Here is a 26,617-nt window from a genome sequence, read left to right as displayed (position 1 = left end):
GAGCTCATATGGTTGTTCGTATATGTGGGCGTAAATAGCATGAATTTGTATATGGTGTAAATTTATCTGGTGTTGGATTAGATTTTAATTAGTTATTATTTTTTTGGTATTGTTCATGATAAACTGAATTGTCACGCTCAGTTTATAGGAAATGAATTTTTACTAAAGTTTCCTAAATTTATTTAGTGCAATGTAGACTCAATAAAAAAAAAAAAAAAAGATAGATGATAGATAGATAGATAGATAGATAGATAGCTAGATAGATAGATAGATAGATAGATAGATAGATAGATAGATAGATAGATAGATAGATAGATAGATAGAATGCTGGTTCAACATCTGGACTGGGAAACATTTAAGTGTAGTTTGGGACATCATAGAACATTTTTTGACATAATCACACACAGGTACTCCAGGGGATGATTCGAGTGTGTCCGTCTGTGAAACTTGGACAAAAGATATAAAGTATCACAGTTTGGTTAAAGGCTAGGTTCACATTGCTGCAATGTACGAGATCAAATGTGATTTGCACCGCACTGCAGTGCAAATCACATGTGATCTCTGTGTGATGCGATTTCAGCCATACATATAGTATGGCTGAATTCGCATCGCATCCGGCCCAAACTTGTACATGGCCCTTTTTTTAGTCCACAGCCGAATCGGATCACATGGGTATTCACACCATGTGGTCCGATTCCTGTCCGAGTTTAAAGATTGCACTGTGAAATGAGAACTAATTCGGAGGTGTCAATAAAACTTTACACTGATACTCCCAGCAGGTCACATAGGGCAGTCGAACTGCACATGCGATGCGTGAAACCACAGTAGATTTGCTGCGTTCGCACATCGCACCAGTCTGAACACAGCCTAACTAAAAAAAAAGTCATTTTAAGGATGTATTAAACTAGGATCTTGTAATAACCAGCTAATAATTGTACACCACTTCAAACCAATGTTTCATATTCACATTTCGGAACTCAAATATCACTATGCTTAAAAGTATCTTTTTTTTTTTTTCTTTTTTTTTTTTTCTTTTCATTCTCATAGGGGAACAAAGACTCAGACAAGAGGCGGAGCAGCCCATGACCCCCCGACCTCGCCAGCCTGATTGGGCACTTAGCCCCAGCCCTGCGTCGGTATTGGAGCTGCCCAGTCCTGTGTCTGCGAGGGAGCAGCCAAGCTCGGTATCCTCCGCTGGACCAAGCTCCGTAGCTCCACTGGATGAGCCGAGCCCAGGGCTAGATGTGGAGGAGGAAGAGCAGGTGAAGTTACACACCCCACAAAGTGAGTGTCTGACAACCCAGCTTAAGGTAAACAATTAATGGCTGTATATTTTAACCAATTTTTTATCTACACATGTTTTTAGGTGATCTGGTTGTGGTAGAACAAGTCGCGGACCCATTTACCAGTGATAGTGCCCAGAGGATGATTGGTGACATCATGGCCTGGAATGGGCAGATTGACCGTATGGAGAACCAGATTCTCAACATACAAAGAGAACTGATTACTATGAGGCAGGGAATGAAGAACATGATCAATGTTTTAGGGAGAATCTAAGCCCCTTTTCCCTAAAACCCAATCGATCATGTTCTTCATTCCCTTGGAACAACGTTTTTAATGTTTTAAAAACATAGTTTTTAGAGGCCAAATTTTGAAGATGCACACGGTGTGTCAACATGTGCTATGTGCCATCAGAGGATCGCAATGGACGCATTTGGTGTTTGCAAACCCTTCCTCATTCTAGTATGTGAGAGGAAGGGATTGCACACACCAAACACGTCCATTGATCACTCATGATGGTACATAGCACATGTTGACATTACCATTTTTTGGTGTGCATCTTCAAAATTTGGCTTTACCCCTTGTTTTATGTAAATAGTTAAAAATCTGATTTTATTTTTTTATTTTTGTGATAATTGTATTTTAGATATTTCTATATATATTCTATGTTTACAAAAAAAAGAAAAAAAAAAAAAATTCCCCAAAAAAAAAAAAACACAAACAATTTAAAAAAAAAAAAAAAACACCAAAAAAATATCAAAAACAGAGGCACTAGTTGGCATGTGCACTATTAAAAAATCAAAAAAAAGATGTGTGTGTGTGTGTGTCTACTTCTTTCAATACTCAATACCAGTTTGGGAAGTCATTTTGTGTTTTCTGTCACAAAGGGCCTTATTTCCTATTGTCAAAAACCACTTTGCAATACAAATGCACTAGGACAGGAATATGCAATTAGTGGAAATCCAGCTGTTGCAGAACTACAAGTCCCATGAAGCATAGCAAGACTGACAGCCACAAGCATGAGACCCAGAGGCATGATTGACTTGTAGTTTTGCACCAGCTGGAGGTTGGCCAATTGCATATCCCTGAATTAGGACAATGTAGGAGACAAGCAACGTGAAAAGCAAACAAGAACCAAACTTAAAAATTTGAACAGACAAGACATATTTCAAGAAAAATACATTTTTATTGCTCAGCTGGCATTGGAATAGCCCCCCTACCATTAAAATAGCTGACATAGCGGTCACACACCTCACGTGCTGTTTGGGGGGCTAAGCCAGGAAGGGCATGATCCAGCCCTGTCAGTTCTGGAAATATGAGTCCGGCCTCAGGCCCAATAGGCTGCAGGTACTGGTTACCTGAAAATTTACGTAGAAAATTGTGCAGAATGCAGCAGCACAGAATCACATAGTTCAGTTTATATTCTGCAAGGTTGATCGCTGTCAGTAACAGACGGAACCGGCTGGCCATAATGCCAAAGGCACTCTCCACAACCCTTCTTGCTCTGGCCAGCCGGTAATTAAAAACCCTCCTTTCCGGGGTGAGGGTCCTTTGGGGGAAGGGTTTCATAAGATGTTCACTCAGACCGAGCGCTTCATCAGCCAGAAACACAAACGGTAGACCCTCCACATTCTCGGCATCTGGTGGCAAGTCCAGGCCACCAGTGATGAGACGGTGGCAGAACTCGGTCTGCCTAAAGACTCCTCCGTCAGACATCCGGCCGTTCTTCCCCACATCCACATAAAGAAAGTCACATTGTGCCGACACCACCGCCATTAGCACCACACTATGGAACCCCTTATAATTCCAATAGTAGGACCCCGAATGTGGTGGGGGCACAATCCTCACGTTTCCCGCCGATCGCCCCTCCGCAGTTGGGGAAGTCCCAACGGGCAGCGAATTGGGAAGCCACAGTCTGCCATTCCTGTGGCGTGGAAGGACACTGGGGAGTCAAACACAGGGGGAAAAAAAAAAATAGTCATTAAATAAAAACAATTCATAACAACTAAAACACCAAGCCCCAATATAGCACGAACTCGTTCCCGAGTACGTCCACTCTCCATGGCTTTGAAACGGTCGGCTGGACAGACAAGCTCAACTGAACGCACTGAAGAACAGCCAGACCTATGAAGAACGACCTGAAACACAGAAACGAGCGGACCAGAAGCGCCTAATAATAGGTACAACTGATCCACGCGTACCGAAAGGCAGATATAAACCTCACAGGTAGACTGCGCCGCAGTGAACGGACAAATTAAGCTGAAGTCTAAAAATCGCGAATCGTCTCTAACCAAACTTCTACTAACGCAAAGTCAGCAGAAGGAGCCCAAAGGGTGCTTTGCTGTGTCTTGTACTTCCTGTTTCTAGTCCCGTCGTACGTGACGTACGTCATCGCGCACGGTTTCAGCGGACTGTTTGTTCGTCGTGTGTGGCCATGTCCGTCCATGCTAATTTTGAGCGGACTGTTTGCCGAAACTGTTTGACGGACAAAGTTGGGCGAACAGTCCCCACGTGTGTACGCGGCCTTACACCTTGCCCCTACATCATGGACCAGGAAATCTTCATCCTTCTGGAAAACAGGTCCCATTCCACTAGCTCTGGGCGTAACTTTTTTTTTCACACCCTCTGCAAAATTCCTCCATCCGGTTGGTTATACTTTTTATCCCTTGCTATGTTAGGTTCATGCACAGAAAGAGCCACCTAGCAGCCTGTGGATGGAACTAATGGAACTACTGTAGAAAGGGGATGTACACCCTGTTACAAGCCCCAAGAACGATCTTCTAATTACCCTCCCTGTTTCCTGCATAAAAGTTGTCCGTTATTCAGAGGCATACGTAGTGCATCACCTTTATGAGTCATAATGTTCATAGACTTGCTCTGTGATAGACATCAAGCAAATCCCCCTCTCCAGTAAACCTTTGACCCAACCCTAAGCTAACCATAACTTAATCCCAAATGCTCATTCATTCCTTATTACACCTTTATCTGGTGCTGGATAGACATGGGCGCCGTCAATAAATTCATTTCGTTCTCTTCCGTTACGGTTCATATTAAAATTAATTCGTACTTCGTATTTCATGTCCAAAATTCAATTTCAATTCGTACGAAATACGAATTGTCGTTAGGTTCGTTAACTTGTACGAACATTCGTTATGATGAATTTAAAGGCAAAAATATACCTCAATATGACAGTCGATGCTGATGGAAGTTTGGTTTTTATCCGAAATATGAAATTCTGTTGAAGAATTTCCTATCCGAAATACGATTTTTCGTTAGATGAGGGGCTCCCACCATCCCTGTGCTGTGCTGACTTCCTCCTGGGGATTCGTAAACAAAAGTTCATATTTCGTACAAAATTCGGACACATGGCAATTCATATTTTGGATCCTCCCGAACGTATGAATTTAGGGAAATTTGTACGAATTTGAGATTCATACGAAACGAATCGCACATGTCTAGTGCTGGAAGAATCAGTACCAAAAGCTATCAGTGTCATGTGAAATGACACAGTTCTGGTGCGGAAAAGTACTGATTTTCTATATAACATTTTTTCCCTATTTATTTGTCTTTGGTAATTGTTGTAATGCACAGTACGATACCTACATTTGATATTATTAGTAAGAAAAAACAGATCTTAACTTTAGAAAAGAGGAGGATTTCAAAAATAGTGTCAGGAGGTCAATCCTTATTAAAAAGAGAGGCCATTGTGGGATATTTGCTTGGTAATGTAATATTGAATGTGATATGTGATGCACCATTACCTTTACATCTTTGGTTATTTTACTCTTATAGACATTTTGTCAGTTTTTGGTATATGCCCATTTGGTACTGGTGCATTGTCTTAAAAAATCCTAATGAAATGTATTATTATTATAAAGGACTTATAAAGTTGCAACAATTCCAACAATTTGCACAGCATTTTACAATAAAATAAAAAAAAAGGAGGATCACTCCCATTATGTGTTAAAACTGAATATTTTATTCAGAAGAATAACAAATAGACATGTACTGTATACATAGCAGTGGAGTAAAAACGTACTAGTCTTCAAAGGGGCCATGCATTGTTAGCTCTGCTAAGCAAAATTATTTGAATTTTTGGACATTAGCCCACTCACTGCAACTGAATGCCAATACTCACTCCAAAGGAAATGTATGCTCCCAGCACACTCCCTGCAATTGTAGCAAAACCAGCTGTCATCACAGCATGGATTTCTGATTTGGTCAAATGTTCCAGGTATGGCTTTATTAAAAGTGGAGATTCAGTCTGAAAACGGAAAGAAGCACCAGTGTTATTGAGCAAACATTTCTTAGGCAGTAGTTCACCATATTGATTGCAAATCTGCTCTAGCAGAATCTGACGCATAAAGTGTTAAGTAGGCAAATTACACTGGAGCAGATTATAAAATACCTTGATATTGATGAGATCGGATGCTGTGACATATGTAAAGCCACTTCAGTTATATTTGGAGAAAAGTGTAAAAATAATTAGCATACTACTCCCCAGGACCTTGGCAGGGGAAACTTCTTTTCCTCTATCATGGCTCAGGAATCAGACTCCTTGGCTTTCCACAGACTTTTTAAACGTTCCTTTTATTTTTTTCTTTCATTGCTAATTGTTTAAATATTCTGCTTGTGGTAAAAAGATCATGATAAGGCATCATAGCCACATGCCAATTAGAATAAGTGAATTCTTTTGATCAGGACTTTATTTTAAGTCTTATAAGGGATTTTTTTCCTTGGCTTTTTAGCTAGGTTTTCAAAGTCTATATATTTATAATGGGAAACGCTTTAAAACCTTTAAACCTGCATCATTTTTCTTTTCTTTTTTTCAATATATATATTGAGCTCAATATTGCAAGTTTAAATATTTAACTGTGATATTGGTGTAAAAAAAGAAAAGAAAAATGATGCAGCTTTGTGACCTACAGGCTCATATAGTAAATACTTCCCTGAATAAAGGTTTATATATACTACAAAATGAGTGCTAATATTGGTTTATTTATTGGTTGTTTTGTCTCTTCCAAAACAGGCTGCTGTTAAGTAAATCAGAAAAAGTTTGTGGCCTCCCCAAAATTATTGGTATGTTTTTTGGTTCTTTTGATTTGTAACAATATTAGTGTTACCATCAATCACACATTATGATCTTTTTGGTTTTCGCAAATAAAAGCTGCAATCAGGTGAATAAATCAACAGTCATAACACTTTTATGTTTGTTTTGTCCTATTTTACCACACAATGTAAGATCAGTTTTTGACCTCCTTCAATTGAAATGTTTAAACTTTTTAGAGGCAGAAAGGCCACACAGAAGCATAAAATAGTTACAGCAGAAAAAAGACCAAGTGGCCCATTGAGTCTGCCCCATTTTTCGTATATATATATATATATATATATATATATATATATATATATATATACAGTATATATATATACAGAATCTACTTTACTGGGTGCTTGGAAGAGTTTGGTCTGTGGCAGCCATTCAGGGGTTGGTGAATGTCTCTTCCTGTGTTTCGGTTAGCTGTGAATACATGGTCAGGTATCAGACCCTACTCACTAGATCAGTTTTTAAAAGAAACCTACGAAGAGAAATACAGAGGCTTCCTTTGACATCGATTTGACATCCGTTTGAGATGCATATTGGTGCATTTCACTTGCAGCTGACCTCTGTAGAACCTACATTTGAAATCCTTTAAGTGGGATTCACTTTCACATAAATTTTTATAGGAATGCAAACCTGTTCAAAGTGAACAAAGTGATCAAAAGCCCAATGACGCAGGCACATGCATGTGGATTATGAAATTCATAGTGGAGTTAGAATTTGCATGCTTGTTTAAGGTAGTGAAGAACTATTTTAAGTATTGGGTCAGTCTGACAGCCAGGGAACTGGTATTTTAAAAAGGAGAGGTCAACAATGCAGTCTCCATACTTAATTAGTATAGGTTTTCTTTAAACGTGATGTAAATGTTACATCAAAGATATATAGGTAAGATGTAATAAATTATTTAAAAAATAACCACAAATGGCTTACCTGGCCCACAAAAATGTTCCCTGCTGCAACTAGGGATTCTGTTGGAGTTGTTGCCATAGTTATTTGCATTATCCATCCAACCTTCAAAAAGAAAAAAACAATTAAGCTGATTTTATAAAATTTTTCTATCATCCCAGAATAACTGCAGTTAATATATATTGCTAGGAATTTACTAAGCCCCCTTACACACGGTCGGACATTCCGACAACAAAATCCGGCAGATTTTTTCCGACTGATTTTTTTCTAAACTGGTGTTGCATACACACGGTTGGACAAAGTTGTCGGAAAATCCTATCGTTCGGAACGTGATGACGTTCGTTCGTTACGATGTGACTATGTTGAGGCTTGTAGCCAATAGCTTTGATCTCGTAATTTGATTTGAGCATGCGTGGCTTTTTGTCCGATCGGAATTCTCTACAAACGATCGGAAAAAGTCAGATCGGATTTTTTTGCCGGAAAATTTGAGATCCTGCACTCAAATTTTTTCCGATGGAAAAAGTCTGATAGAGCCCACACACGAACGGATTTTCCGACAGTATAATCCGATCGGACTTTTTCTGTCGGAATTTCCGACCGTGTGTACAGGGCATAAGACTGGAGCAGCCAGAATCTGGAGCAAATTTGCATGGCAGCCAGTCAGCTTCTAGCTTTAATTTTTAAAGCTTAACCGTACAAGCTGAAGTTAGAAGCTTATTGGTCACTATGCTCCCGATTCTGTCTGCTCTTATTTTAGTTAATTCCCCTCAATGTAGATTTACCCCCACCCAGTCTTGGTACCAGAATCCAGGTGGCACTTACAACATGTTACCATTAGAATAGAAATTTTAGGAAACAACTAAATGATTTTAATTTTCCATCGTCCTAAGCTTAAAAAAGTATAAGGTAACTAAATGTTCCTTCAGAAAAGATATACAGCTAAATAACAGAAATTAATATTCACCTTTTTAATGAGCCATTGCATGAAGCCAAGAAAATATAGCATTGACATGACCGTGCTGAAGAAAATCACAATCGGTAGGACCTGTGATGACAATCACAAAACAGAATAGTAAGTTAAGTTTTGCTCCATGTACAATATGTAATCGGCTTTAGTATAAGGGAATTTGTAGTCGTTTTAATAACTTGTTTTTTCAAAGATATACTATATGAATGGGGTCATCTCAAAATGTGAAAATGTACAGTAGCTAAACATTTCAGTTATGTGCCTACTCATTTGGAAATATCTTTGTTATGATACAGAAGTAATACATATATTGTTTCCAAATAATATTGCAAAAGGAAGTTAAAAATGAAAAAGCTAGCTTTCTCTATGACCTATGATTTTCAATGGCTAATGTTACTATAGATATACAATAATAATTTTATTCTGCATTTTTTTTCTGTATCCTGGCAATAAAATTATACTTCAAAGTTTGGCAAAGTTACATTTTATGCTGCCACAAACGAAAAAAAAATTGTATTAACTGTTAAAAAAAAAAAAAAAAATACAATCTGTGGAAACCACTAGCTATGTAGATAGATAAAAAAGTAAATGTGGGCATGGTAGAGATAACAAGATGTTAATACAAATGAAAAAAGGAGGATTGTGTAAGTCTCACCTTAAAAGCAAAAAAATGGTCCAGATACTTCTCACCAAATACAAATTTTGACCCTGTATCTGAATATTCCAAGAAAGTCTAAAAATGATAAATAAAATACAGTTTACATGAAGTATACTTAGATGTTCTGATTTAGGTACTTTTAATTTCACTTTTTACCATCAATTGATCTGTATCAACACAGTATTGGGTCAGATTTGGATATCTTCACTTTTTAAAGATACACTCTATTCCAAATGTAAACTATGCCTTGATGTGCGTACAGGTATTCTAATTAGAGCATCATTGTAATGCACCAGTCTTACATCCTTTTTTATGTAACCTGGTGATCTGAGAACTGCTGCAGGTCATATAGGAATTCTGCTCCTACTCCTACTCCTACTACTGCGGGCTTCTTGCTGTCTCTCTCATAAAAAAAAAAAATGAGTTACCTTGTTACTCCCAAGGTTGCTGATGAGACAGGAAACAGAAAAAGAGAAAGTGAGATAAAAAAGTATTGAAGTGTATCTAAACCCTGTTAGAAGCCTTCCTTAATATAATATCTAATTTCTGTTTATTAACAATACTAACATGTGTGAATGTGTTGGCCTTGGGATGTATTGGGTTGCTACATTTGTACTTGTTCTAGAATGGGAAAGTAAAATAGACTTTATGGCTCTGTTCAAATCTAGGTGTTTTTGGGTGTTTTTCTGCTTTAAGCTTTAGCTCTAAAAACGCCCATTCATTTCAATGGCTCCTATTCACAACCGGGGGCGTTCCGCCGCTTATAGCAAAACGGCCATTGCTCAAAGCTTTTTTTGGCAGATTACAACCGTTTTTACTGCTTTACTTTTGAACTACAAAACACCTGTACAAAAATGCTGCAAAAACTCTGCAATAACGCCAGAAATATTCCTGTAAAATAGCAATGCCTAGATGTGAATGGAAAATATTGTATATATGCAGTACATATATTTGGGGTTTATTTTGTCTGTATAAAAGTGTTTTGTGAACTGACATGAAACTCATTAGGCGTTCACTCGACCCCTTCTTATCTCATACAGTAAACGTTCTCATTGACGATTTAAGAGTTCATAAAGTCTAAAAGTTCTTTATACTGTAATGTTTCTTAATTAACCACTTACAGACCGGACCATTTTGCTGGTCAAAGACCAGACCACTTTTTGCGATTCGGCACTGCGTCGCTTTAACTGACAATTGCGCGGTCGTGCGACGTGGCTCCCAAACTAAATTGATGTCCTTTTTCCCACAAATAGAGCTTTCTTTTGGTGCTATTTGATCACCCCTGCGGTTTTTATTTTTTGCGCTATAAACAAAAATAGAGCAACAATTTTGAAAAAAACACATTATTTTTTACTTTTTATTATAATAAATATCCCCCAAAAATATATAAAAAAAACTTTTTTTCCCTCAGTTTAGGCCGATACGTATTCTTCTACATATTTTTGGTAAAAAAAATCACAATAAGCGATTATTGATTGGTTTGCGCAAAAGTTATAGCGTTTACAAAATAGGGATAGTTTTATAGCATTTTTATTAATAATTTTTTATTATTTTTTTTTTTACTAGTAATGACGGCGATCAGCGATTTTTATTGTGACTGCGACATTGTGGGGGACCCATCGGACATTTTTGACACATTTTTGGGACCATTGTCATTTATACAGTAATCACTGCTATATAAATGCAGTGATTCCTGTGTAAATGACACTGGCAGTGAAGGGGTTAACCAGTGGGTGGCAGTGTAGGGGTTAAGTGTTCCTAGAGGTGTGTTACTAACTGTGGGGGGGGGGTTGGGCTTTCATTTAGTGAACACTGATCTCTGCTCCAATCACATGGAGCAGAGATCAGCGTCACTAGTTGCTAGGCAGAATGGAGAAATGCTGTTTACACGGCATTTCCTCCATTCAGCCGTCCCGTGAGACGATCGCGGGGATGCCCGCGGCGATCGAGTCCACGGGTCCCGCGACCGGACTCACGGGGGTTCCGACCAGCGCGGGAGCGCGCCGCCCGCGGCGCGCTCCCGATGGACGGGCAGCATTGAATATTGGACGTACCTGTACGCCAATATGCCTGCCCGTGCCATTCTGTCGACGTACATCGTCGTGCGCTGGTCGGGAACCAGTTAAGATCGCAATATAGGAAAGAACTTTGCGTTAGGTATACATATATTAGTATACATAATGTTTTTTTCAGGTGATAGATGGGTTATATGGTATTATGTATATTGTTATTATTATTATACAGGATTTATATAGTGCCGACAGTTTACGCAGCGCTTTACAACATTAGGGTAGACATTACAATACAATACAATTCAAGACAGGGGGAATCAGAGGGCCCTGCTCATTAGAGCTTACAATCTATATTGTTATGGACACTTGGCAATTCCCATCTCCCTAAGACCCCTTTCACACTGGGGCGCTTTGCAGGCACTACAGCATTAAACATAGCACCGCTCCTGTCTCTCCAATGTGAAAGCCCGAGGGCTTTCACACTGGAGCGGTGCGATGGCAGGATGCTAAAAAAAGTCCTGCTAGCATCATCTTTGGAGCGGTGAAGGAGCGATGTGTATACTACTCCTCCACCGTTCCTGCCCATTGAAATCAATGGGCAGCGCAGCTATACTGCCGGCAAAGCGATGCTGCAGCGGCACTTTGCGGGTGGTTTTAACCCTTTCTGGTCCTATAGCGGCTGAATAATGCCGTGAAATTGACGGTAAAGCACCGGTAAAAATGGTGGCACTTTACCGCCAGCGCACCCACCACCCCAGTGTGAAAGGGTGATTTTAAGAGGCCCCTTCTAGGGAGAGTTGAATTTCAGAAGCCAACTGTGCCTTTCCATATGTAGGAGAAGGTGGTGGTAAGAAGCTGCTCCTCGTAGAGAATTTCAAGAATATACCTGTACTTTTTAACACTTTTATATTTTGTATTCAAATATTTATCCTGTAATCTTACGCTGTTTTAGTATTAAATCCATTTTGATTTATGGATAAGAATGGAAGGATTTTTCTATTTGAATATATCTCACCAATAGTTATTTCTGTAAAATTACAGAATATCAAAATAACCTCATTCTAACAAAACCAGGAAATAAAACCTAGGAAATAATGCAGCTTACAAGTCCTTCAGTGTGCTGGTTGTATTTGTTTAAAATTTTTAGGCTTTTTCAGGTGTAATAAAACAGCAAATATATGCCTCTAATAATGGATGGGTTCTTACAATAAAAAGGAACATCACCTCCCTGCGGTTAAAGTGGTGTTAAACCCAAAAGCAAACATTTTGCAGCTTACCAATTGTTAGATGTGATGGTTGCTTTTATTTTCTGTCTTCTATTTTCATCTGGTGATCTAGCAAGTAAGTCTGTTGTTTTTCAACAGAACAAGCTTTCTTGCTTATTTAACAGTTAACCTCCCTGGCAGTATGATTATTTCAGATTTTAGGTGCTGAAAGCGGTACAATTACTTTGCATGGAAATTTGGCGTTTTATATTGTAGTCCTGTAATTTTTAGGAACAACTCACTTAAATCTGTCCAAACCAGAGTCTAATAGACATCCTATGTATGATAAAGTTTGAAAAATGAAATCATAAATTATAATATAATAAATAACTATAAATAATTATACCAAATAATAATATAACAATAATAAAAAATATTCAATAATGTAATCAAATCAAAAACACTGAAATTTGCTCAGTTGCAGAATTGTCACTGTCATTATTTTTCAGTATTTGATGACGGATCTCCCCACAAATCGCTGTCGCTCAATTCTGCGAGGGATTCTCATTTATTATCGCTGTTTTCTAGCTGGTCTAAAACCATTTTTGATGTAAAGGGACAGTTTTGGTTGCTATGCACAATCTCCAGTTTCCAGGCATAAAGAACAGTTTTTATGAGATAAAACTGCATGCAGGGTACTGGGCAGACCACAAGGGACAAAGGGGATGTGAAATAATTACATACAGCAATGTAATCTGTAAGATTACATTATACTGTATGTATACTGTGTGTTTCACTTTTTGAATTTGGCGCCGTTCTCTGTCCCCGTGCGTTGCAACGCTCGCAAGGAACGGAGCCCGGCTCTGTGATAGATCGAGCGGGGGGACATCGCTGGATACAGGGGAGAAGGTAAGTAAAGTCTCCCTGCATTCAGCGATGCGGTCCCGAGTCTGGCTCTGGGTTACCGCTTTTGGAACAAAATCTCCACCCCGAGCCAGACTCGGGAATACCGCCAGGGGGGTTAAGGCTGAAGGCTGAGACAAACCATTTACTACTGACAGGGGTGCGTATAATGATAATTTTTTATTTATTTATGTAAAACCTTTATCCCAAAAGGAAAAAAAAAATGTTTACTATGACTGCTTATAAAGTGTTAGAATATTAAAATATGCAAGTACCCACCCTCCCAGACTAACAATTCTGCTGTCAAAATGTGCCCCCTGTTCTCCTTCATCCAGAACGGGGGCAATCTAATACTAGGAGGTGTGTTACTGGCCAGATCGCAAGGTGAATGAAGAAGGAAAAAGCCTAAAAAAAACTGCAATATTTTACATTTTTGGTTTTGGTTTTAATGCCACTTTACATTTGTTTTTATTTGCTTTCCATCTTTATTGCTAGGTAGGGATGATCTTTATGTTCGGGTAGAACATGAGTTTGACTTGAACATTGGCTGTTCCCCCGTTCGCTGAAAAGCAAACAATTTGGGGTGTTCGCGGCAAATTCGAAAGCCACAGAACACCCTTTAAAAGTCTATGGGAGAAATCAAAAGTGATAATTTTAAAGGCTTATATGCATGATATTGTCATAAAAAGTGTTTGGGGACCTGGGTCCTGCCCCTGGGGATATGTATCAATGCAAAAAAAAGTTTTAAAAATGACTGTTTTTTCGGGAGCAGTGATTTTAATAATGCTTAAAGTGAAATATTAATTTAAATTTTGTACCTGGGGGGTGTCTATAGTATGCCTGTAAAGTGGCGCATGTTTCCCGTGTTTAGAACAGTCTGAGAGCAAAATAAATTTTTTAAAGGAAAAAAAGTAATTTAAAAGTACCCGCGGCTATAATGAATTGTCGGTCCTGGCAATACACATACACACAGCAAATTTCCACTGTTATATAAGCTGTACACTAACTACTTTACATTGTAGCAAAGGGGGTTATTTACTAAAGGATAATCCACTTTGCACTGCAAGTGCACTTGGGAGTGCAGTCGCTGTAGATCCAAGGGGGACATGCAAGGAAAATAAAAAACAGCATTTTAGCTGTAACAACTGTTTAGCTGTTACATTGTAACAAAGTGCCATTTCTTCTGTGTTGACCACATGAAAAGATATAGTAAAATATTTACAAAAATGTGGGGGGTGTATTCACTTTTGTGAGATAATGTAAATTATATTGTACATTACATACTTCACGTACGGACCAAAGTGTTCATTGTCTCAAGTTGTTGGTTGCTATGCAGTCCCTGACTATTTTTATTACGGTCTTATTTAAGGAAGGCTCAGACAAAATGTTAACACATGGAATCATTACATGTCTGTGAGGCTCTCACACGTGGCACAACAATTAAAGCCTATTTTCTGGGTACTCTTGCATATGTGTGCAAGCAAGTTTTTATTTAACTATGACTCTTTAGGCCCCTTCCTACTGCTAACGAAATGTGTTAATACCTACTGCTTGCCATGGCGTGCTGTATGCACTGCATTCATTCTCTCATTGGGACGTCCAAAGGTGCCCTAGGACTTTTATAATACTAGTAACACCCCTGGCTCCGAGACTCATGGCATTGTTTACATTGTTTCTTGATGTGATGCAATTTAGTCCCATCCCATAGACTTCTTTGGGGTTGCTATCTGAAATATTTCTAGGTAACATACCGTATTCACCCAAGTTCAGTGACTGAATTGGAACATGACAGTCAATGCATATGTGCTTAAAATAGAGAAGAGGCCAGAAGGATGCAAGGGTAATATGTATTTTGTTTAGAGTTCCATTACTACATATGTTTGACAAATAACACAGTACTTTTTACCCTCTGTCCAAGATCAAAAAGCCATGCCTACCACTGGTTGCATAGAAATGTTCATCTGTGTGTTTCTTGTTTCTTCAAGTCATTATTTGGGCTCAGAAATACTTAGCAGGTACCAGGGCCGACAAGGGGTGGACGGAAGGGGTGGTTGCCCTGGGCGCAATGGTTTACTGTAGGGATGGGGGCACCTTCCTTCTGTTGTAAGGTTGACAGGAGTAGTGACAGCAGCAGTTATTTTAATGGTAAGTGACTACTGGGTGTAGGATCCCCTAAGCTCGCACATCCTGAATGGAGAAGGTCGGCACAGTTTGGCATCTTTGCCCTGGGCGCTGGATGACCTTGTCAGTGACATTTTCACTGGTAATTTGTACACTTGCAGAGCACTTGAGAACTTGCCACTAATTTGTGGCAGTGTTGAATTGTAAGTCTGTTAACTTGCTGCACATTTTCACTGGTAAGTTGTACACTTGCAGAGCACTTGATGCACAAGTTCTAGCTGACACTTTTCCAGTTTGTAGCAAATTTGCATGGCAAGTCTCTAGCAAGAGCAAAGTTGCTGTGCTACAGTAAGAACTCTGCAAGTCTACAGTATTACATTTAGCCACAGTGACCCCTATGGCGGTATGACTATCGCACAACATAACTGAACCAGAACATGCAGCAGATTTTCAGAATGATTGCAAAGAAAGTTTATCTGGAGTTATGCAATGTGGACTTGCTGCAATTGTGCAACAAATTTGTAAAGCCTGGCAAGTCTAGCAATAGCTTAGCAAGTCATTTTTAAAAACTTGCAGCATAACTGCTTGCTAGCTGGGTACTGACAAACTATATCTAAAATAGAAATATTTTGGCTGGACTTCCTCTTTAACCCCCCTGGCGGTATTCCCGAGTCTGGCTCGGGGTGGAGATTCTGTACCAAAAGCGGTAACCCCGAGCCAGAATCGGGACCGCATCGCTGAATGCAGGTAGAGGTTGACTTACCTTGTCCCCTGGATCCAGCAATGTCCCCGCACTGCGAGCGAGCCGTGCCTTGCTTGATCTATCACGGAGCTCCGTTCCCTGCGAGCGTTGCGACGCACGGGGACGGAGAACGGCGCCAAATTCTAAAAGTTAAACACACACATTACATACAGTATAATGTAATCTTACAGATTACATTGCTGTATCTAATTATTTCACATCCCCTTTGTACCTAGTGTTCTGCATGCAGTTTTATCTTATAAAAACTGTTATTTATGCCTGGAAACTGGAGATTGTCCATAGCAACCAAAGCTGTCCCTTTACATCAAAAATGGTTTTAGACCAGCTAGAAAACAGCGATAATAAATTGGAATCACTCGTAGAATTGAGAGATAGCGATTTGTGGGGAGATCCGTCATCAAATATTGAAAAGTAATGACAGTGACAATTCTGCAACTGAGCAAATTTCAGTGTTTTTGATTTGATTACATTATTGAATAATTTTTATTATTGTTATATTATTATTTGGTATAATTATTTATAGTTATTTATTATATTATAATTTATGATTTCATTTTTCAAACTTTATCATACCCGAGATGTCTGCTAGACTCTGGTTTGTACAGATTTAAGTGAGTTATTCCTAAGAATTGCAGGACTACAATATAAAACGCCAAATTTCCATGCAAAATAATTGTACGGCTTTCAGCACATAAAATCTGAAATAATCATACCGCCAGGGAGGTTAAACAAATTGTATACAGTCAGTTGTAGAATGTGCACTCAGTGACAGGGGCAGATGTCACATAGTGGAAGCCTCCAAACCTTGTTGTCACAAACCAGTGGGGTGAAAGAAAAGCTAACTTGAAGAAAGCAACTCATTTTGCACCATTTCTTGAGCAGACTGTACAACATCTGCATTGTTTTCCCTTTTCACGGAACAATTATATTATACAGTTTCATATAACTGTGCCAACAGAGATAATGTTATCATATTTTTATTCTGTGTTACTTCTGCTGTAAAAATATAAATGAAACAGGTATAACTGGTCTTTTTTGTTTTACTTATATTTTTGTAAAGATCGGTTGTCAATTTCCTACTAGGGGTTAAGCATTAATGGATTTCTCAGAATGGATGTAATTTTACTTGAAATCATACATAATATACATGACATGGGAATGTCTTGTATGTTGCTTAAAAAAAAAAAAAAGTAGATGGTGGACACAAGGGCGTATCATAAAATCAGCAGGCCTGTGTGTGAGATACAAAGTGGGCCCTGCGCATTATAAATTAAAAAGAAAATGTATGCCACGGGGAGGTGTGGGCGAGGTATAAATTGCTCTAAATATTGGGGCATAGTTTAAAGGGGGTGTGGGTTAATAGAGTCTGAGATTACTTACAGTGCAGAATGTGGTAATGTTAAATAGGGTATGTACAATGCATAGTGTATGGTGGTGGGAGGCATGTGACAATGCCTAGTCTATAGATTCGGCCACTACCTCCCCTTGTGTTTGTCGAAATAAAAAAAAAGTTCCAAAGATACCAGCCTGTTACCGCCACTTGGGACCCAGAAATTTGCATTTTATCTTTGGATGCTTTCTTACTTTTTGTGGGTAGAATGAGACAGGGCACAGTGGGCCCCCCTGCTCTTGGGCCCTGTGTGCACCATACACCCTGCACACATGGATGATATGCCACTGGGTGGACATTATTAATATTATTATTTATATAGCGCAAACAGTTTACACAGCACTTTACAACATAACGACAGAATGTACAATCACAATACAATTTAATAAAGTAGGAATCAGAGGGCCTTGCTTGTTAGAGCTTACTATCTAGGAGGGAGGGCCAGGATATACAAAAGGTTATGGGGGGATAGGCTCTTGGAGAAAATAAATGTACAGTTGTTAGGTGGGGGCAGGATAGGCCTCTCTGAAGAGATGAGTTTTCAGGGATTGTCTGGACATAAAGGGTGGACATCTGAATTACAAATTGGGTTGTGTCAACAGATTGTGTATATCACCAATGGAACCATAATTCTATAAACAATATGTTTAAAGTTGGAAGCTTGGATAGTTTAGAGTTAGGAACCACATTTTGGCCTTGATGTGGCAGTGTTCTTTACAGGTATTTGGAAATATGTGCAAAAAAAAACAATGTTTTTAACCCTTAGGTTAAAAAACTTTAAACTGGCTTTTTGTGCGGATTAGCTAAAAGTTTGCCGGGGAGTTTATGTGTTGTACTGGGGATTGTTCTGCCTGGGTTCACCTTTACATTTGCTAGTTAAACATTCATCTGAGCAGCTTCCATCGGTACTTTGTTGGATTTAGTACAGGTACACTGGGGGCCTTCAGCTACCATTATCGAGTCTGGGTTTCCGATTTGCTGCTGTACTTTTAACAATGAAAGATCAGAATATATGTAACCAGCACACCAAGGATCTCCAATATTACAGCCAGACTGTTTTTTAAAACGGTCACATTCCAGCATACAATAGCAACATTTTCAGAGCACTGCAGGACTCCTTCCTACTTAAGGCATGTGATGCCATCTTTGTTCAAGCATCATCAAGGGCCACTATCTACTTCCTGGACAGGACAAAGTTGTTGATCTGCAGCTCAAGGACTGTTTTTGAATGATAAAAATTAAAGCTTTTCTGAAAACGTATACTGTTGCTGCATATTGTGGCATGTTGAGAATTTATTCATGTTGACTAGTACAATTATTTAGAGGCCCACCTCTTAAAAAACCTGTACTTAAAAGGTAAAAGCAGAAAGTTTGTTTTTAATGCCCCTACTCAAGCAGAACATACTGTATCCCATTTATCCCATTTCTACATACCCGGAGGTATTGAGTATTTTCTCTGCTCCTGCTTGCTAAACAGATCAGTTGGGAAGCAAAGTAAAGATAAGCATATGATGTTGTTGGGAGGGCCCTGCGTGGGCAAAGAACAGGTTTGCTTTAAAGTGCATCTGTGCCTAGACTAAGGCCGCGTACACACGGGCGGACTGTTCGCCCAACTTTGTCCGCTGAACAGTGTTTCGGCGGACAGTCCGCTCGTGTGTGGGCTTCAGCGGACAGTTTCAGCGGACAGTCTGACGAACAAAGTTTTTCGGAATTTCCGTAAAACTGTCCGCTGAAACTTGGTTTGAGCGGACAGTCCGCCCGTGTGTAGGCTTGTTCGTCAAACTAAGTTCCGCGCATGCTCAGAAAGGATTTACACGGCGAAGGTTGCATTGCAGTGTATTGGACGTCGTATTTTTCGTCCCGTCGTACGTGCCGTTCACGTCATCGCGCAAGTTTCAGCGGACTGTTCGTTCGTCGTGTGTGGTCAAGTCCGTCCATGCTAATTTTGAGCGGACTGTCCGCTCAAACTGTTTGACGAACAAAGTTGGGCGAACAGTCCGCCCGTGTGTACGCGGCCTTAGGATATTTGGGTATTTACATATTCATAGCAAACAGTAAAAGAGTTTTGAAATAAGCCATCAATGACCTATCAAGCTGCATGTGCTGTGAAGAAATGTATCCACTAAATCTTCAACCATAACAGCTTAGAAACACCTGTTGTGAATTTACATTATTTAGCTGTCGGGTTGCCAAGATTCTACTTCTATAGGAAGTAAGACTTCATTCACCCTAAATAAACATACATATGTAAGATGCCTGATATCGCGTGACATAGTGTGAATGGGAGCTGTAGGGAACAAAAATTCTAATTTCAGTATCTCTTGGGAAAATTGAAGATGAATGCCATAACTACATAGGTGAACAAAGTTTTACTGCTTTTTCAGAATATGTAAATATTTCAGGATGCATAGTCTGGGGACATATTTTCTTTAAGGTGGTCATACAAATGTACAAACATACAGATGTCTGATTTGACAATGAAGCCAAGACTCCAAATTTGCAGGGGTTAAATTGTGGTAGGCTGTGGCATCTTCAGAAACAATCAGTCAATTTACCACTTCCATCAGTTTAAACCCTGTAAATGCATTACATCTATTTACTTTGTAGCTTTATTTTATATTGTTCTGAAGCAGATACCTGAACTAGATAATCATCTCCTCCATAATCTTTTGCCAAGAGACGTTAGTACCTGGATGAATTGTTCATTGTGCAGTCAAACAAAATGAAAGAGAGATATTGAGTATTTTTTTCTAAAGAAGATCTGCACAAAGGTTCTAGAGGATTGACTACTTAAATTCAAACAATGTGGCAAATATGGAAGCTGTTGACAATGGTAAAATACTGCTGACATTTGGGTTTCTGCAGTGGGACAGTGACAGCCACTGGACTACTGAACTATATGTAATTACACGTTACACTTATCTATGAAAGTACTATAGATTACACCTTCCGGTTGAACACCCACACTGACTGGCATCTAACCTGATCCAAGGACTGGCGCTGATGCTTAAACATAAACTCACATAAGCATCAAAATTACAGTTAACTTTAAAGCCCAACTGCAGACAACATTTTTTTTTTCTCATGCAGTGGTGCTGTGCTCTCACAGCATGGGTCAACTGCCCATTTTGTCCGGGGGAGAGGAGAAAATTGTATACTCACCAGATCCTCCACTCCACAGGACCCACAGGGACCTATCTTGTTTGGGGAGGGACGTAGCATAAGGTAATCATATCTCAGTTCTTCAATCCCCTAGACAAAAATGAGCAGTTAACCCGCGCAGTACGGGCACAGCCCCACTGCATGAGAAAACTTTTGTTTTTGCCCAGAGTTGGACTTTAACCCTACAACATAGCTTCATTTTAAAGCATAGATGGATTGAAGTTCAATCGGGCCAGATAAATTCTGATGTATCTATGGGCAGTCTGGTTGTGCAGAAGTTGTTCTCTCAATCGACTTTTGTACAACCTGTTTGTCTTTTTTTTGCTCGATCAATGTCACTGGACATAGCTAGCAGCACTAATAATTGTATTCTGACAGCAGGGAACTCTCCTTGCTGTCATAATATAAAATCTCTGCAGGAGGTATTCCCCCGTCAAAACTGAATGTGTTGATGGTAAAATTAAAGTAAAGTTTTGAAATTACAATTCCCATGAGACATTGCAAGACCCTGACAATACTAGTTATGACTCCTAGAGGCAGAGGCATGAGATTTGTAGTTTCATCACAGCTGGAGGGCAGAGGTTGCCTACCCCTGATCTATGGCCTGCCTTAATCTCCTAAAACTCTAATCTTGCCAAAGGCATAAGATTACATTTTGTTTGTGATTTCCTTGCCAGTGTAAAATGATATCTGTGACAATGATATTATTGGACCTGCCACTGCTGACTAGTTTACAAAGTGCAGGCTCCAGGGCTGTCATAAGGAGGCACTGAGCTGGAACAAGCTTGCAATCAGAAGTCAGATTTTGTAAGCTGGCCATAGATATAATTTTAATTTTTTTTGCTCAGCTGGGCCTCTGACCAAAAAATAAATTGGATTTCCCCATCCACGTGTTCGAGGACATTTCCTCTCCTGTATAATAATAATAATAATAATAATTTTGACAGTATAGCCTCCTTCACACTGACGAGTCGGTGTATGGAGCCGCTCTGCTCTGCAGGAGATCGCGCCGTTGATCCCCGCTAAGCAGGAAGATGACAGGTAGGTCTCTGCACACTGTGCAGGGACAGACCTGTCAGAGCGCCGCTCTCCCCTATGGGGGATCGCATGAAGACGGACCGCAGAGTCAGTTGTCACACGATCTGATGACGGATGGAAAAGTAGGTTTTTTCCTCCGTCACATTTTTTTGGAATCAGAGCGGGTCGGATGTCAGCGGACATGTCACCGCTGACATCCGTCCCTCCATAGACCTCTATGGAGTGTCCGTTCAGGTCCACTTAAAAAACTGACAGGCGGACCTGAATGGATCGTCCGTGTGAAAGGGGCCTTAGACTTATCTGCTGCTAGAGTAGACTGATCAGCACTGCAGCCAATATGTTGCATAAACTGACCAAACATATATTTTCAAACAATCTTGTTTAAGAGGAGTTGATCACTAGATTGACCCCTCTCGAATTGGAGCCATAGATGGATCAAAATTCCTCTGGTCCCTGCTGAACTGGCTGAATTTCAATCCATCTATGGCCTGCTTAGGACATTACCATCTGAATGCTTATTGCAGGTAAGGAACTCACTAGTTAATGAAGCCAAGACTAGGATGGCAACCCTGAAACTTGCCCCCTTTAAAAAGCAAGTCAACAATGCCAAATTTAAAATTTTTATACTCTCAGCTAGGGATGAGCTTCGAGTTCGAGTCAAACTCATGTTCGACTCGAACATTGCCTGTTCGCCTGTTCAGCGAACAGTGAACTATTTGGAGTGTTCACTTCAAATTTGAAAAGCCGAGGAACAACCTGTACAAGTCTATGGGAGAAATCTAAAGTGCTAATTTTAAAGGCTAATATGCAAGTTACTGTCCTAAAAAGTGTTTGGGGACCTGGGTCCTGCCCCAGGGGACATGTATCAATGCAAAAAAAGTTTTAAAAACGGCAGTTTTTTTTGGGAGCAGTGATTTTAATAATGCTTAAAGTGAAACAATAAAAGTGTAATATTACTTTAAATTTCGTACCTGGGGGGTGTCTATAGTATGCCTGTAAAGGGGCGCATGTTTCCCGTGCTTAGAATTGTCCCTGCACAAAGTGTAATTTCTGCAGGAAAAAAAGTAATTTAAAATCACTTGCGGCTATAAAGAATTGTTGCCTCCCGTAATATAGAGAATACTCCCAAATTCAATTACCAGGCCCTTCAGGTCTGGTATGGATATTAAGGGGAACCCCGCATCAAAAAAAAAAAAAATGATGTGGGGTTCCCCCCTAAATATCCATACCAGACCCTTTATCCGAGCACGCAACCTGGCAGGCCGCAGGAAAAGAGGGGGGATGAGAGAGTGCCCCCCCTCCTCAACCGTAACAGGCCACATGCCCTTAACATTGGGAGAAGGCTTTGGGGTCCCCCCAAAGCACCATGTCTCCATGTTGATGAGGACAAGGACCTCATCCCCACAACCCTGGCCGGTGGTTGTGGGGGTCTGCGGGTGGGGGCTTATCAGAATCTAGAAGCCCCCTTTAACAAGGGGGCCCCCAGATCCCGCCCCCCCCTGTTTGAAATGGTAAGGGGGTACCTGAAGGGCCTGGTAATTGAATTTGGGGGAATCCCGCTTTTTTTTTATCAATGCCTTTCAATGAGTGTTCTCTGTATTATGGGAGCCGACAATGCATTAAAGCCGTGAGTGATTTTAAATGACTTTTTCCTGCAGAAATGACACTTTGTGCAGGGACAGTTCTAAGCATGGGAAACATGTGCTCCTTCACCCCCCAGGTACGAAATTTAAGTGAATATTACACTTTTATTGTTTCATTTTAATCATTATTAAAATCACTGCTCCCGAAAAAATGGCCATTTTTAAAACTTTTTTTGCATTGATACATGTCCCCTGGGGCAGGATCCAGGTCCCGAAAACACTTTTTAGGACAGTAACTTGCATATTAGCATTTAAAATTAGCACTTTAGATTTCTCCCATAGACGTGTAGATTTTGAACGTTCGAGTCCCATAGACTTTAATATGGTTCTAAAGTTCACACGAAGTTTAGGTCTGTTCGCAGGTTCTGGTGCGTACTGAACCGGGGGGGTGTTCGGCTCATCCTTACTCTCAGCTTTCCTTCAAGACAAATAAAAGTTGGCTAGTCCTGGATATATTTTAATTACATATAAAGAAACCACCACCACGTGTACTACATCTTAACATCATGATCCACAAAAGAAAAAAAAAATCAACAGACTTGGTACACATGAGATGACAGCATACTTTTTTATAAAACAGTTCTTTACATTTATTATCCTTCCTATAAAATTGTAACAAAAGCAAAATGTTCCATTAGGGTTCAATATTAATCTTTCACAATATACAATGAAACATTAACAATGTATTTACAAATCACATAACATATTTTTAGACCCACAAGGTTGACACGTTTCTCAGCTTCTTCAGGACCTCATATGGGGAATCAAAGAGAGAGTTAAACCTAACTAGATAAAAAGACAAGTCATTATCTAAGAATATACTGACGTTTATTTACACTTTACTACAAAATATGTTCACATGCCCCCAAGTACCCAGATGCAACACCAAAACTGTGGAAGATGAAGGAGGGGTTTTAAAGACGGAATGCATTATTGTATGAGTGTGAGTATAGAGGATGTTCGAGTGTACTCCGCCCCTTTTTGTTCCATTCAGTTACTTAGTGGAGTAAAATGTAAATAAATGTCAGTATATTGTTAGATAAATACTGGTCTTTTTTATTTAGTTAGGTTCAACTCTCTCTTTGAATCCCAAGATGAGGTCCTGAAGAAGCTATATATGACAAACGCGTTAACCTTGTGGATCTAAAAATAATATAAATTATGTGATTTGTACATACATGGTAAATGTTTCATTGTATATTGTGAAAGATTCTTATTGATGATAGAACATCTTGCTTTTATCACAATTTTTTAAGAAGCACAATAAATGTAAAGAACTGTTTTAGAAAAAAATATGGTTTAATCTCATGTGTATCAGTAAAGGCGATTGCATTTTTTTTATTATCTGGATATATTTTAATAATTCTTTACTAGTATCTCCTTTCAAAAATGGTCACTCTACTATTAATATAGTATACATTCTATGCATTCACATATCAGGGACACCTATTAGCAAAACATATGTCGACAAAGGACAAACCCCTGCCAGACCACTGTTACATGGAGAATTAACACTATAAAAATGGTTGGTTAAACCCATAAGTGCATTTTTTACCACGTCAATTTCTTTATACTTTTAAAAATTACAAATGCAACCATTTAGAAATTGGATTAACCTCCCTGGTGGTTTTCCTGTGTGTGGCTCAGGGTTAATTTTCAGTACCATTAGTGGGAACCCTGATCCTGTGATGTCCCCCTGCTGTGTCTGTGGGCTGTGTCCTCTGCCCGATGCCTCTGTGTGCTGGTCTTTGTTCCCTGCGAGTGTCGCGACACACAGGGGTGAAGCCCTTCGGCAAATTCAAGAAGTACAAAATTCATAACACATACAGTACACTGTACTCTTACAGATTACTTTACTGTATGAAATAATTTCACATCCCTTTTGCCCCTAGTGCTTTGTCCATTGCTCTGCATGCACTTTTATATTATATGTACTGTTCTTTCTGCCTGGAAACTTGAGATTGTCCATAGCAACCAAAAAGTGTTCCTTTATGTCAAAAGTGGTTTTACACCAGCTACAAAACAGCGATAGTAAATTAGAACACTTGCAGAATTGAGCAATAGTGAATCGTGTGGGGAAATTAATTTTATTATTATTATATTTTATAATTATTTATAGTTATTTATTAGATTATAATTTATTATTTTTGTGTTTCAAACTTTATCATACCCGGGATATCTACTAGACTCTTGTTTGGACAGATTTTAGTGTGTTATTACTAAGAATTACAGGCCTACAATATAAAATGCCAAATTTCTATGCAAAACAACTGTACCGATTTGAGTGACAAAAAACTGACATAATCATATCGCCAGAGTGGCTACAGGCATGGCACTGTGTATACAATTTTGATAGATTATTGAGCATGTTTATACAGGTGTAGACTTGAGACCAAAATGAGGGACAAATGAGGAGGAAAAAGTGACAGTGGGACTTTGTTCCAAAAGTGGGACAGTCCCTCCAAATTAGGCACAGTTGGAAGCGATGTATTCTGACTAGTATTTGCAGAAGGTTTCATATGTTAGACCTTAAACAACAACATATAAGGGAGACAGGCTGCTTCTTCTTATATTTTCTTATCACCCTTCACTGCTAAATAGACATATAAACAATCTGGCCTAGGGTTTGTAGTTATAAAGAGTTCTTGCTATTTGCATTGCCAGTAATAAACTCTATACACTTATAAGCTCTTACTTGCACTTGTATCCCAAGCCAATCAAAGGCATCAAACCCTGGCTTTGTTCTTAGAATTAAAAGTCCTAGAAGGAACTGTAGTCCAATACCCCAAAAAACCTGTCGCCAGTTGACCTAAATAAAAAAGTGAAGTTATGGAACAATGTTTTAATATAAAATACAATTAAATGTCATCTTAGTTCGTATCAATCACTTTGCAATATAATATATAATATATGCTATGTCTATCTCTAGCCAGTTTCCTGTCAGACCAGATCCTAGTACAAGCTAAGATTGAGATTTCTTCACTAGGGTGTGTGTGTATATGTAAGGAAAATATAGAATTTACTTTCCTTAAGGAGCCATATGAAATGCTAAGCTGATTTTGCATTTCTTTTTTGTATTGTGCTGAAGTTTAGGCCTGCATCTGGCAAGATAGGGATGACAAGATAATAACTTGTCCACCTCCATAATTAGAGGCGGACAAGCTAGTATCTTTATTGTATACGTTTATTAAACAATCTGTTAATAAAACTTGCCAGAAGTATCAGAGCTGGGAAATCTATGATTTTTGCTGTGTTTGCCAAAAAATGTAATATATTGTGACAGAAGCACTGAGAAAGCCTGTTTGGTGAGCCAAGGGTGTGTTGTCTATCTGATTTAATCTGTGTTGATTGGGCCATTGCTATAATTGTTCCTTTTAGGGAAATAAGCTTCCTTCACAAGGCCTTCCTTCAGAATCCTCGCAAACCTTGGGGAAGTTGGAGCATATTGGTCTGCAGAGAGACAGTGCTTT

The 26,617-nt window shown here is 39.3% G+C and overlaps 1 protein-coding gene across 1 annotated transcript in view; it reads right to left on the bottom strand.

Annotated features, from left to right (window-relative positions):
• The window catches only part of SLC28A3 (solute carrier family 28 member 3), a 95,531-nt gene that overhangs the window by 32,478 nt on the left and 36,436 nt on the right, over positions 1 to 26,617 (bottom strand). The window contains exons 7-11 of the mRNA XM_077474854.1: positions 25,843 to 25,956; positions 8,908 to 8,985; positions 8,250 to 8,330; positions 7,310 to 7,390; positions 5,420 to 5,545 (exon numbers count right to left, since the gene is read on the bottom strand). Coding sequence (XP_077330980.1) covers positions 5,420 to 5,545; positions 7,310 to 7,390; positions 8,250 to 8,330; positions 8,908 to 8,985; positions 25,843 to 25,956 — 480 coding nt within the window. The remainder of the gene's footprint in view (positions 1 to 5,419; positions 5,546 to 7,309; positions 7,391 to 8,249; positions 8,331 to 8,907; positions 8,986 to 25,842; positions 25,957 to 26,617) is intronic.

The sequence above is a fragment of the Lithobates pipiens genome, unplaced genomic scaffold (genome assembly GCF_037356315.1).
Source record: "Lithobates pipiens isolate NorthernLeopardFrog02 unplaced genomic scaffold, aLitPip1_a1.2 Scaffold_13, whole genome shotgun sequence".
Classification (NCBI taxonomy): domain Eukaryota; kingdom Metazoa; phylum Chordata; class Amphibia; order Anura; family Ranidae; genus Lithobates; species Lithobates pipiens.
The sequence above is the reverse complement of the archived record's forward strand: the minus strand, read 5'-3'. Positions and strand labels throughout refer to the sequence as shown.